Source organism: Protopterus annectens, chromosome 15.part0, assembly GCF_019279795.1.
Source record: "Protopterus annectens isolate FY-2018-M chromosome 15.part0, PAN1.0, whole genome shotgun sequence".
Taxonomy (NCBI): domain Eukaryota; kingdom Metazoa; phylum Chordata; order Ceratodontiformes; family Protopteridae; genus Protopterus; species Protopterus annectens.
The window spans coordinates 38,335,755-38,350,261 of NC_056749.1; the positions used below are offsets into that span (position 1 = coordinate 38,335,755).

General features: G+C 38.0%; 1 protein-coding gene across 1 annotated transcript in view; it reads right to left on the reverse strand.

Moving 5' to 3' along the window:
• Nucleotides 1-14,507, reverse strand: part of LOC122790069 — a 68,743-nt gene that overhangs the window by 993 nt on the left and 53,243 nt on the right. Inside the window, exons 8-9 of the mRNA XM_044057632.1 lie at nucleotides 13,971-14,093; nucleotides 1-1,093 (exon numbers count right to left, since the gene is read on the reverse strand). The exon at nucleotides 1-1,093 is cut by the window's left edge and continues 993 nt beyond it. Of these exons, the coding sequence (XP_043913567.1) occupies nucleotides 854-1,093; nucleotides 13,971-14,093 (363 nt within the window). The 3' untranslated portion in view covers nucleotides 1-853. The remainder of the gene's footprint in view (nucleotides 1,094-13,970; nucleotides 14,094-14,507) is intronic.

The following is a 14,507-nucleotide window of genomic DNA, read 5'->3' on the forward strand; positions in this document are numbered from 1 at the left end:
GAATGTGTGTGGTTTCCAAATTAATACATTTTAACAACATTGGAAGCACTGATTGCTACTTGTTTGTTATCTGTTAAATATGTGTATTTGTTTTATCAATTACTGGAGAAAAAGACCATAAGCTAAAGGTGTGTTGATCTCTCTTTTGTGTTTTGTCTTTGTCAAATATCAGATATACCTTTCTCTTTGCAGAGATGGGGGTATGTTTCTATTACAACCCTTTAAAATGCATATTGTGCTTTCACTGCATTAGAGACATGATGTCTGCTAAACCCCTGGGACTTTGTGGGTTGTGTTATATCATGGTTTTAGCAAAATATTTACCTTAGTATAAAATCAGGCAAACTTTAAATAAGCAAACATTGTTTCAAGGGAATTTCTAGAATTTTAGGAGCTTAAAGGCTTAAACTCTTTTTTTTTCTGTTTAACTTAAACATAAGATGGTTTTATTTTAAGCTTTCGAAAATTCTCGATTAGAATGATCTCTCTGTCTGCTGCCTTATGCTTGCCTGGAAGGATTGATCATGAATTCTGCAGTACCTAGTATTATGTTGCTGAAGAGTAACATTTTTAGGACACAGCACACAGTAGCATCAGGTACTAAAACTGTGGCTGAATGGAAATACAAAGGTTCATTTTTAATTCATATTAATGCTGATAATATATGAATGTTGTATTGCAGCCTAACTTTATAACTAAAATGTAAAAACTGCACTGGAATATAAGAATCGGCCTGACATCGCCAGTAGATGCAAAACGTGAATCTGATACATTATTTTTTACAGCTGCCTGAGATAATGGCTTTTAATTTGTTATTAAAAAAACTGTAAGGAGAGTTCACAGTTCACAAGTCTTACAGTCTTTCATCTTCATCTGAGAATCCATGATTAATAAAACCATTTTGGTGTTTATTTGTTTCAGCACATATTTCGTGATCACTGTCTGATTTGGGTCCATTGATTGGAATTTCAGTGAAGTTTACTCCCGGGCTGTCTGATTCTGCTGTGTTATCTTGTGGGACATCGGAAATAAAGCCCCTGTTGATGTAACCATTCACTTTCTTCTTCTGCACATCTTCAAATATCTGAAGTACCTGAGAAGAGATGAGAACACAGTAAAGCCACATGTTTTTCTTCAAAGTTGCAGGTTTTCTGTATACATCTCAATGTATTGAGTTCATATTATCTTTTGTCAGCTGCTGGTTTCAAACAACTAGAAGATTCTAGTAAGCGCTTGAAATGTTGGGATCTGCTAGAATGAGTCCTGAAATGCAAGACTGAATGGCCAAAAGGTCAGACTGAATATATACTAAGTCCAAAAAGCCATTTCTCAAAATTTTTATTTATTTATTTTACATTTGTTAGTCCCTTTTCTTGAAGGTATGGCAATTTCAAATTGGTATATTTAAATTTGTGGGGTGTGGGCTGCTGGGGGACTTGCGCTCTCCTATAAAAAGTTTTAAGGGGGAGTGATTTTTGAGATGCAGTCTTCTGTTATATTTTGTCTTTTTTTTTTTTTTTTTGGCTTATTGGCACTCACCACTTCAAGTGCTGACATTTCAATAAGGAGATGAAAATTCCATATATGTTCAGCTGAGCCTGGGCTTTAGACCTTAGGCCTGATATGGACCCAGGCTTACTAATGTTACATCAAAATGTTCTAGCTCCTTCCCAGTCACTGACCCCAATCTTGAAATGTTTGAAATCTTTAGCTTCTCTTACCTTTGGAATTCATTTTTCCCTAATTTACTTATAATTTGTATGATGTGTCTGTTCATCTTGCTAGTGTAAAGTTGTGTGACATCAGAAAGCTTGTATTACTGTGATAAGTTTATTGCTTTTATAAAACCTAGACCCAGTACTTTTGTCAGTATTTCATCCTTCAAAGTTTTATATGCCACACAGATCCTGCTCCTAATAAATTTATAATTAAACACACAGCATGAACCCATTGTTTGTATTTTGTTTTGACTACTCCCAGTCTGCTATTGACCGTTGTCATTTAATGAACGTATTTCACTTATTTTACATAAATAAAAATCAGCTTTACTTTCTAGTATATGATGTATATGAGATTAGAAGACTACATGGGGCTCGTAACACTTCTGGTGCTCATTGTCTTAAATAGCAACCCAGCCCACTTCATGTTTTTAGCCTTGACTGCAACAGCATTTACCTTAAATCCTGGATGATTATGAAATATAACTTAAAGCTCTTTCATTTGGATGACCCTACCCATGACTTCACTGTCTGGTACCAATTTGTTTTTTGTTTCTGATGGCCAAATATCCTTCCTTTTTATCTGGTAACACTGAAGGTTGGGTGAAAGATCTGGAGGTGCCCATTAATTAATTATCTTTCCACAAATAGCTGTTTACTGATGTTACAACATTGTTTTATTTTATTTTACAAAGTACTTTGGAATCCAGAATGTGTTTCTGTTGGAAAAATAGAAGATATAAAGTGGTACACAACTATACCATGAGAAACTCTCCTGCAACTATGATGTCCTTGTTGACTCACTAGCAGCTGGATCCTTTGCTGTCTTCCTTTTAACTAGTTTATTCATCCAACAAACAGGGCTTGGTACTGTTCAGGGCTTGGCACTGGTCATTATTACATTCTTGATAACCTCATCCTACAGCTGGCTGGCTGTCAAAGGCCTTGGTTAAATCAAAATAAAGCACAGTCATTGATATACAGTGTGTGACACAAAATGACAAAGGAAGGTATATGTAAGGGGCACACAAATACAATGCATGGTGTACTAAACTACACAAATGCAACACGTGGTATACTAAACTACACAGAGGCAGTGCAAGGTATACTAAATGCTACATAAATACAATGCACAACACAAAGAGTGCATGGTATACTAAAGGCTTCACAAATACAACACATGGTATACTAAACACAAAGACAGTGCATGGTATACTAAAGGCTACACAAATACAACACATGGTATACTAAACAACACAAAGACAGTGGATGGTATATGAAGGGCTACACAAATACAATGCATAGCACAGTGAGAGTGCATGGTATACTAAGGATCACAGAAGCCCAAGGCAATGTACTACGATGATTGTGAACAGTGTTACATACATTGAGGCTGAAGACAGCCAGCCTAATGGCTGATAACTTCAGCTCTAATTTTACCTCTCTCTACTGTCCATCTCTTCAAGACGCACCTGAAACTAGCTTGTCTCCAGCGATCAGACAAGACCAAGTCCTTAAAAATATTACCAAAGCTAATAATAGTGATTTAATGCAGTAGTGTAGCTAAGGTTGGGAGGTGCGCTCCATGCAGGCAGGGTATAAACTATACCAACTATTTGCTACATTTGTAACAAGCAGTTTGCTCTAGTTTTAAAAGAAGAAATGTTTGTAGCACTCAGTGTAGTAACTGTAAAAGAAGGAATTATTTTATTAATGAAATATGTTGAAGGAGGATTGGGAGCAAAGGCACAGAGATGGGAATAGACTGTCTTGAGTTGTGTCATGCATCTGCATCTTTTTTTTTTTTTGCTCTTCATTTGCAGTGGAAGAGCTGGTTGGGTGGGTGGGGTATTCCGATTTAACTGTAAAACTGATCCAGCCTATCAGAATGAAGTGCTTGATCCAGCCTATCAGAATGAAGTGCTTGATCCAGCCTAACACAATGAAGTGCTTGATCCAGCCTATCACAATGAAGTGCTTGATCCAGCCTATCACAATGAAGTGCTTGATCCAGCCTATCACAATGAAGTGCTTTCTTTCTTATTTTTTTGCTCTTCACTTGAAGAGCTTAGCGAGGGTGAGGTTGAACCAGCTATGCTTCTGCATTGATGGGCCCTGTCTATATCCCTGGATGCATCTTAAATAGTATGACACACAATTTAACCCCTCTTACTGTTTTATACCAGGTGAATGGACAACAGCTACAGCCATTCCCCTGCATAAGAGATGACCTTCCACAGATCCAGAAAATTAAAGTCCCATAAGTCTGACTAGCCTCGTATGCAAAGCCATGGAAAGAGTTATCATGGAACAAATCAGTAATAAAACAGCAAAAATGCAAACACTGGACCAGCCTCAGTTTGGACTTGTCAAGGGGAGGTCATATTTACTCAACCTGGTGGACTTTTTTGAAAAGGCCACCATCAAGCCTAGCCCATAAGATTACCCTGGCATTGTGCCACCCGACCTTAGTTCCCAGTGCCTCTGTCGAGTAGAGCCACTGGAGTGATCACTGGGATGAATTTTCTATTTTCCATCCATTCATCAATATTTCTCTTGAAGGCCAGTGAGGTGTTCTGTTTGACAGGAATGGGAAGTCTATTCCATAGCATGGGCAGTCTCTGGGTTATTAACCTGTCCCTACAGCTTGTTCTGTTGATTGTGGTAATGAGGTTGGGGACTCTGGAGCGTGTGGTGCGGAGGGATTGGGATTTCTTTAGATGTAGCGTTTCTAACAGAGCTGGGTCAGACATGGCTTTGTAAGTCAAGCAGAGATCGCCTCTAAGTAGGCGATATGAGACAGAGAATAGTTTAACTTTTTTGAGTCTGTCCATATAGGACAAGTGTTTAAGGCCTAGGATCCTTTTTGTGAAGTACTTTTGCAGCCTCTCTAGTTGTTGCAGGTGTCTAGTGAGGTAAATGCCACATGGGGCACTGTACTCGATGATTGGCCTAATGAGGGAAGAGTAGAGGGAGACAATGACCTTCTTCTTCCTGTATGCAAAACCCTTAGTAATGAGATGTGCCACATAGAAGGACTTTCTGACCACAGTGGCAGTGGTGGTCAAATGAGAGGTTGCTGTCAACCTGTGTTCCCAAATCTGTTATAACTCCTTCTGTGTTCAGTGGACTATTATTGTTGTGGTAATCCGTGGGAACCAGGTTTTTCCCAAAGGGGATGATGACACATTTTTTGGCATTGAGCCATTTTTGTAACACCAGTCGTTGGTCTCAGTGAAGCCTTTCTGTAGGATGTCGCCATCACTTGGAGAGCTAAAAATAGCTCTCAACTTGCAATCATCTGCAAACTTTGTCAGCCAGAGTCCCTTTGTGTTGGTCTGGACTTCAGAGATGTAGATACCAAACAGGAGAGGACCCAGGATTGAACCCTGTGGGACTCCACAGGTTGGGAGTCTGACTTGGAGTCAGCTACTATGAGCCAGTTTGCAACCCACCTAGTGATATAGGGGTTGATGCCTAGCTTAGTGAGTTTTTCTGATTCCTGAGTGGGGAATGGTATCAAAGGCCTTGGCCATATCAAGGTCGGCTGTATAAACCACCTTGCCTTCATCCACAGCTCTGGTGACTGACTCAAAGAAGTCGACCAGGTTGAGCAGGCATGATCTACCCTTCACAAAACCAAACTGTGTGGGATCCAGAGTTTGGAGATTCCCTATATCCTTGTTTATTAGGTCCATGATGAAGCATTCCATAGCTTTGCATATCAGATTCATCAGGCTAATGGGGCAATAGTTCCCAGGGTCTGTAGTCACTCCTCCTTTGTGGAGAGGGATGAATGCAGCAGTGTGCCATTTGGTAGGGACAAAGCCTGAGGTGAGGCTGTGATTGAACAGGGCACACAGGTGAGGTGCCAGTTCACTCTGTAGTTTATGTAGAACACAGCCAGGGATATTGTCAGGTCCCATAGAAGCTGTATTCTTGGCCTTGGACAGTGCTGTTTTAACCTGTGTAGCAGTAATACTGGGTGCCTGGCAATCTACTGGTATTGTGATAGGTCCTTTTGGGGGGGAGAGTGAGGTAAAGTTGTCACTGAATCTGTCAGCCAATATACTGGCAATATCTGTTGGCTCCGTATAGGAGCTACCACTATGCAGTAGCTCAGAGCAAATCTGGGTATTGCCGTGGAGATTATTTACATAACTATAGAAGGCCTTGTGTTTGTCTTTGCTATCTGCTGCAATTCTGTTTTTACAGCTAGAATTAGAGGATTTGATGAGGGATCTCAACTTTTTGTTTAGGCTGATAAGGGAGGTTTTCAGGTCTTGGAACTTCACCTTATTCTGCATCAGTTTCCTCCTCCTGTTGTAGAGTTTGTTGATGGCAGGGAATCACTAAATTGGCTTCCATTTTTTTGGAAGACAGCATCTTAGTTCTGTTGGGTATAGCGAGATCCATGCATTTGTGTAAGTGTTCGTGCAGTGCGTTGGTGTATGATTTGGCGGTCATGCAACTATTCTCCATTTGCATGGGTGCCGTGAAGTTAGCCAACTCTGTTTTTAGGAGTCATATTTGTACCTGTTGTTGAGGGACCTGAGTGTGTACGTTATGTGGCACATCCTTGCACCTGACAGGCAGCTAACTGTTACTTTCTCCTTATTCAACCTAGTGAGGGGGACATCAGTGTGCCTCACTATTGAGTCACCTATGACTAGTGTGTTGGGCATGCTGTTTTGCCTTAGGGGCTTTGGTTGAGTGGCACATTGTTTAGGAGAGTTATGTGTCTCATGATTAGTGTTGTGTTGTGGTGGTTGAGTGCATTTCTGCCTTGGAGGTCTCTACTGTTTGGGTAAATTTTTATTGAGAGCCTCTGCGAAGGTGGGTTTGTAGTTTGTGTTTTTTGTGAAGGCTGGGCTGGTGTGTGTTTTGAAGGGCTATGTGTTCCATGTGGTGTATTACCAGTGTTGACCTTCTTCTCTTGGCCAACTATTCTGGTCTTGGCTGGAGATTGCATGGCTTCCAATTTGGATAAATAAAGTGCATCTCTCGCAAGTCTGAGTGTTGGCAGGTAAGAGGAGAGGGTTGACAGTGTACATGAGGCAGTTGCTACCAAAGCAACTGATGAAGGTAAAATGGTTTACAAAGCATACCTCAGCCTAGTCAAAGCCTTTGCTACATCCCCCCATTCAGGTACAGTAGAAAAGCTAAATAACTGAGAATGGACTCCTATATTGCCTGTTGGATTGCCAATCTGATCACAACCAGGATGCACAAAATCGTTATCGGGAAAGTTATCTCCACAAAGTCACCAGTGGAGTCCCCCAAGGTTCTCTACTTTTATGAAGTAAAAGTCAATACCAAGGGGCTCTGGCTGACTACATTTGCAGATGGTCATTGAATACCCAAATGATTTCGCCATCCTGCCGTAATTTTGTCCAAAATAAATAACTGATGTCAAAATCATGGTCTGAAACAAAATGCCAAAAATGCATTATATCAATTGGGAAGTCATCTACCCCAGAGATGTACAGCATTAACCTGTAGAAAGGCACCGGAAACCAGCTGGTCCACAAAACAGAAGTTTAATCCAAAATGCACACAAACACAGTGGTTTAAAAGCACAAAGCACTTTTAAACGACTGTGTTCATGTGCAGTTTGGATTAAACTTCTGTTGAGTGGACCAGCTGGTTTCTGGTGCCTTTCTACAGGTTATTAGTAATTTTTGGGCATTTTCAACCACTTTTATACATTTAGAAGTACAACATTGACAATACGCTCCTAAGAGCTGACCCAGTTGTTTGGCATTTGAGAATTATTTGGACAGTGACCTAACTTTTGACCAACATGTTTCCACTGTTGTAAAAAAGAAAGTCAGTCCTTCTGCATTAACAGCTTATAAATAAAGGGATTGTGTCTAGATCTAGGGATGTCATTATCTCCCTTTACTCAGCCCTTATTAGGCCAATCATGGAATATAATGCCCTCCTTGGTATGTATCTGTACAGACACATGCAAGAATTAGAACATCCACAGAGATGTCTTAGTTAAAGGATACAAGGTCTAAACAGTATGCCCTGTGTAGACTGACTAAAAGCCCTTTCACTGTACTGTATCCTACAGACTGCTAAGAGGTGACCTGTGCCTGCTATACAAGGCATCCTCTGACCCAGTACTGATGGATTTACTGCACATCAGCAAATCAAATGGCATCAGAAATACTTGCTCTAGAGATCTAAACCTGTTCTGCAGCATCAAAATAATGGTTTGGAAAAACAGGTTCATCTCACAGAGGATACCACTGCTGTGGAAGAGACTCCCCCTCTATGTAAAACAAATCTCATCCCTGTCCATACTCAAGTTCAACTTGGATCTGTGGATGAGAAACAGAAAATGTACCCCAGGCTGGCCCCTGTACTACTAATTGCTAGAAGCAGCTAATAATGCTTTACCCATGAATGTGCCCCCTCAGATTATCTGTGGGATCCCAGTTATTCTCACTGGGATAATATGTAATTATTTGACCATAGGACGGGTAAGGGCAATCTACAACCAAATAGGATAGGTTATGTCAGGCACCAAAAGGGAAACTGGTGAGGCTTAAAATGGACTGCAAAGGCTGCTAGCCTAGGACTTACCTATGAATATATTAAAGATGGTGTATAGTATGCTAAGGGATGCACAGAAAGAGTGCATGATTTACTAAGGGCCACACAAAAACAGTACCCAATACTGATTTACTAAGGGCCACACAAAAACAGTACCCGATACCGATTTACTAAGGGTCACACAGTGACAGTGCAAGATGTATTAAAGGACAAGCAGGGATAGTGAAAGGATCAGTATTAATAGGCAACCTAAAGAGAAACAGATAGTGTTAAAAAGTGACCTACCTCACGTGATATGCAAAGGCATTACAGGCTACTTTCCCTAAGAGAAAGGTAAATATAAAGCAGGCAACATGGGAGTAGGTACCCTGAAGAGCCTAGAGATGGGTGAATAGAAACCCTGAAGAATGACAAAGCATTGTATAAGGTACAATAAATATGCAAATATAGTGACATGGTTACTGAATATGTTCCCTAAGGGACTAGGAAATGTAGTGCTTTAAGAGGCAAATGAAGATACTGCAGGTGGTATGGAAATAGGTACCCAAAGACTGAATACAAAATAGTGAAGGCTGAGTGTGTACAGGCACACTAAGGGAAAGCAAGGAGACTGTATGAAGTTGTACGCTGACAAACAGAGATAATACAGGGGGCTGTGTGTGTAGGTACAGTAAGGTTGTAAGGTCACACAGAGGTAATGCAGGGAGCTGTGTGTGTAGGTACAGTAAGGTCAGACAGAAGTAATGTGGGGGCTTGTGTGTGTAGGTACCTTAAGGTCACACAGAGGTAATGTAGGGGGCTGTTTGTGTAGGTATGGTAAGGTCACACAGAGGTAATGCAAGGGGCTGTATTTGTAGGTACAGTAAGGTCGCAAGGTCACACAGACATAATGCAGGGAGACTGTGTGTAGGTATAGTAAGGTCACACAGAAGTAATGCAGAGAGCTGTGTGTGTAGTTACAGTAAGGTCACACCAAGATGGCATATGAAGCTATATAGGTTCATAGGTTCATACTAGGCTATCTGCCCTAGGGCATTTATAAGCCTAGCCAGAGTGTGTTTGGCTTTCGCCTCCCATTTTAAATGAATTTTGCTATGCCCTTTTTCGAGGTTAGTATACTGTGCCTCTGTCTAACAGTGACACAGAAGTGATACCCGGGGTAAACCTACGATCTCCCATCCACTCATCAAGAGTCCTCTTGAAGAGAGTCAATGAGGGACTCTGCCTAATCTGGACTGGGATTTTATTCCAGAGTGAAGGGAGCCTCTGGGTTATGAATCTGTCCCTCCAGCATGTCCTATTTATTTCAGTGCTGAGGTTCAAGTCTCTCGAGCACATAGCTCGATGGTATTTGGATTTTCTGAGGTGCAGCATGTCCATTAATTCCGGGTTGGACATGGCTTTATACGTCAGGCACAGATCGCCTCTGAGCAGACGGTATGCCACTGAGTAGAGCTGGAGTTTCTTTAACCGGGCAGCATATGGCATCTGTTTGAGTCCTTTGATCCTCTTGGTGAGCTACTTTTGGGGTCTTTCCAGTTGCTGCAGGTGTCTGGTAAGGTACATCCCAAAAAGAGTATTGTACTCAATTATGGGCCTGATGAGGGATGAGTAAAGAGGCACGATGACCTCCCCTGATATGGGATAAGCAGAGCAAGTGCTGATAGCATGTGGAATAGGCACCCTACAGGAAGAGCAGGAATATATATCTATATGTATATATACATACATATACATAAACATATACATACACATACACACCCTATAGGAATAGTACAATCACTGGTCACACAATTTTGTCCCTAAAGTGCAGCCAATTCTGGGTTGCTGGATTCCTACGTGGGAATGTCTGGAATGTTAGTACTGAAGGTGGGCCATGAGCAGCTTATAATTCATCCTGGCTACCAGAGTATGATTTAAAATAGCAATAACCAGTGACATGGGTGTGGTATATTGAAGATTTACCCATGGTTGCTGTGGTTTAATCATGTGGGCGAAGCCTGAGTGCTTAAACAAAGGCAACCATGGGCAAATCTTCAATATACCACACCACGGAGTCAGTTATTGCTATTATACAATCACATTATTTAAGGAAAAAAATTACTTACTTTTCTTTATTGTTCTTAAATGTCTTTTAACGGTGCCTTTTTGCTCTTCCGCTTTTGCCTTGGTATCCTGGTGTGTTGCTGATGTACTGCGCATGCATATGGGACTTGCTTTCGCAGTATACCAGTGCTGTGTGAAGGAAGGGATGGAGAAAGGAACATCTCCATTGCTTTTTTTTTTTTTTTTTTTTTAACTAACTAAAAAAAAAAAAAAAAAAAAAAAAATGAAACCAGGAGGCTTTTAACATACAGGAGAGATGAGGCAGAGAAAATAAAAGGATACCAACGAAAACAAAAATCTCCAAACCGGTGAAATATAACAAAACAGTTCTGCTTAGGCAAAAACCACTTGCCGCTCTTTATTTAGACTTTAAACATTAAAAATATATCAAACGTTGTTCGTTTAAAACAATGTTTAAACTTCTTCAGAAACTGGCAAACATCAGTACAGTATTAAGCACTTGCTTATATAGGAAGCAGTTAATAGCTGCCCGCCAAAATTCAAAGCAGTAGAGAATTTCATAAAGTAAAACTTCTGCTTTAAAACATAAAATTATGAATTGTATATGAAACATGCTCAAAGGATAGAGACATGTTTATTTTAATATTAGGTTAAAATATAATATAATGTTTAATTAACATTTTCCTGGGTTTGTTAAATATTATTTGAATTTTTTATGTCAATCTATTGTCCACATTTATAACATTGACAATAAAAATAATAATAAAGATAGATTTAAAACATCTTTACTGCATTTTTTTTAATATATATTTTTTATTTTTTAATAGTTGATAAATAATAAAACGTCCTAACGATCCATTTTTTATTATTTATTTTTTATAGAAACAGTTATAAGACATTAGTAATATGCAGCGACTTGGGCATGCGGATCAAGTTTTGCGAATCTAGTAATGTCTCATTGGGAGAAGAATTTTATTTTTAACATCATGGCACTCAAGGACAAAATAATATTCTATGCTAGAGTCATAGATGACATCTTAATAATATTTCAAGGAGATGAAAAACAAGCAACAGACATTATAAATTTATTTAATGAGAGCACAAATTTTCTGCGATTTACCCATACTTTCAATGAAGAATCCATTGCTTACTTAGATGTTAAGTTGAGCAAGAACAGATTAAATGAATGTTATGAAGCGAACATTTTTAGGAAATCAACTTATTCTAATAATTTTTTGCACTTCTCCAGTGAATATCCAATACACCAGAAAAAATCGGTGGTAAAAGGACAGCTCGTCAGATTACAACTGATATAGAATTTGATCAAGAATGTTTATTATTAAAACAGATATTTATTAACAGGCAATATCCCTCTAGCTTTTTGGATCCCTTATTAGAAGAAGTTAAAACAAAAAGACAAGTGGGTTATTTTATTCCCATATTAAAGTAGAAATGTGTAACTATCTCAAAAGAAGGAGCCCAAAATGCTCATTACGGGCAAATAATTGCAAGAGGATGATCAAACAGGGAAAACTACAATTCAGTGTGTATATTAAGGTTTTCTATGGATTTGAGCAGTATTAAGGAGATAATACTGAAAACTGGAATATCCTCAATGATGATCACACATTAATTTGTAAGTTAGGCCCTGTGCCCAAAATTATATGTAAGAAGGGCTTCAAGCTTAAAACATCTTGCAAAAGCATCAAAACAACAAACCACCAATAATGAACAGAGGAATGGGAAAATGTGGAAATTGCCCTTACTGTTTGTACATGTCTCCAGGAATATCAGCAATTATTAATGGGTATAAAGCCCACATAAAAGGGAAATTTAATTGCAACTCTAAAGGAGTGGTGTACTTAGCCTCCTGCCAATGTTGCCCCTGTTTTTATATTGGAAAAACGGAGCGGAGGCTAAGGGACAGGGTGTATGAGCATTTGAGAAGCATCAACCTACAAAAGGAAGATAATGCTCTAGCAAGACATGTTATTGAATACCCTAATCATAAATTCTGCTTTAAAGTCATCTATCAACTCAAGCAAGAAATGAGAGGGGGTCCATTTAACTTACTATTAGAGAAATGTGAATTGCTATGGCAAATCAAATTGAATGCCTTCACCTATCCAGGTCTGAATGAAAAATGCTCAATTATGAGCCTGTTAAAATTGAGAAGTTTAGAAATATAGTTAATTTTATATAATTACGGAGCACTAGTATATTTAATAAACATAAGAAAATAGGGGGGAATTTGCTTATAATAACAATATTTATAATATTTTTACACAAAGAATTTCATAAAGTGGACAATTTTGTGATAAAATACTTTTTTAATTAAATATAAGAATTTTTTTTTAATTAAATATAAGATAAATCTTGACAGTTAAAGATGTAACTAAATTAAAATTAAAAACAAAAATTAAAAACAAAAATAAAAATGTATATTCAGCTGGTTCGTATGTTGGGGTGTTTCTGTTAGATGAATGTATAACCATATAGGGGAAAGAATGGTTCAAATTCAATATCAGTCAATAATTAATTCAACCATTATTACATATGAGCTAGTATTTGAGTTTATACATACATAAAAATTTCCTAATTTTAAGTAACAGTATGAAATATTTATGAAAGCTGATTAATTAGCGATCTGGTTGCCCAAGTCGCTGCATATTACTAATGTCTTATAACTATTTCTATAAAAAATAAATAATAAAAAATGGATCGTTAGGATGTTTTATTATTATTTATCAACTATTAAAAAATAAAAAATATATATTAAAAATGCAGTAAACATGTTTTAAATCTATCTTTATTATTATTTTTATCGTCAATGTTATAAATGTAGACAATAGATTGACATAAAAAGTTCAAATAATATTTAACAAACCCAGGAAAATGTTAATTAAATATTATATTATATTTTAACCTAATATTAAAATAAACATGTCTCTATCCTTTGAGCATGTTTCATATACAATTCATAATTTTATGTTTTAAAGCAGAAGTTTTACTTTAAGAAATTCTCTACTGCTTTGAATTTTGGCAGGCAGCTATTAACTGCTTCCTATATAAGCAAGTGCTTAATACTATACTGATGTTTGCCAATTTCTGAAGAAGTTTAAACATTGTTTTAAACGAAAAACGTTTGATATATTTTTAATGTTTAAATTCTAAATAAAGAGCGGCGAGTGGTTTTTGCCTAAGTGAAAATAAAAGGATAATCGGGTCCTTTTCTTTAATTTTTCTTAATGTACCTGAATATCCTTTTCATTTTCTCTGTTGTTCATTTGGGTCTCGATTTTTGTAACCTTATTTAAAAAAAATGAAATAAAATTACGTTTTTATTGCATATATTGAAGGAAAAAAGTGTGGGTGACCAGACTTTCTTCCATTGGTATATGCTCGGATTTACAGCAGACACGCTGGTTGGGCTGACCAATCAGCATCCTACTTTTTAAGTAGTAATGGCCAGTCATTGTTTAATATAGTGCAGGTGCATAGTAGTAAATCGGCAAAATTATACCAGTTACAAGTCTGATCAGGTATTTTACATTATGTTTTCATAGCATGTGATGCAACACACATATATATATATTAGTGACAGTTGAGAAGCATACATACCTGTGATTTTGGTACCAATCCCACTCTGAAAAAACCAATGTTCCCTGAGTCAATCTTGGTGCAATCCACCACTGTAGAAGCAATGTTCTCTGGGGATGGTCCATCGCACAGTACGCCATCCAACTAAATAGAGATTGTAGAGACATAGAAGGCATTTAAAGTGTTACTTTGGAAAACCCTTCATTATATTCAGATGCCCTCCTATCCATGAGACAGATTTAAGGCAGTTCAACAAAACATAATTCACACTTAAAATGTTTTGAAAATAAGTTTTTGTCAAAAGTAAAAAAAAAAAATAATGACAGTATACTCAGGTGTTCAAATCAGGTCAGCTGTCTTAGCTGAGCTACATTCCAGTGAAATCAGAATTATTGAACTAGTTTAAACAATCTATGCTTCATCAAAATAGGGCTATTAAATAGAGCAAGATCCTGGAACAGCAGGGACAAGGATGTTTCTCTTAACCTCTAAGGTGGTGTGATCTTAACCTCTAAGGTGGTGTGATCTTAGTGCTAGTACATTTGGAAATGTGGGGGT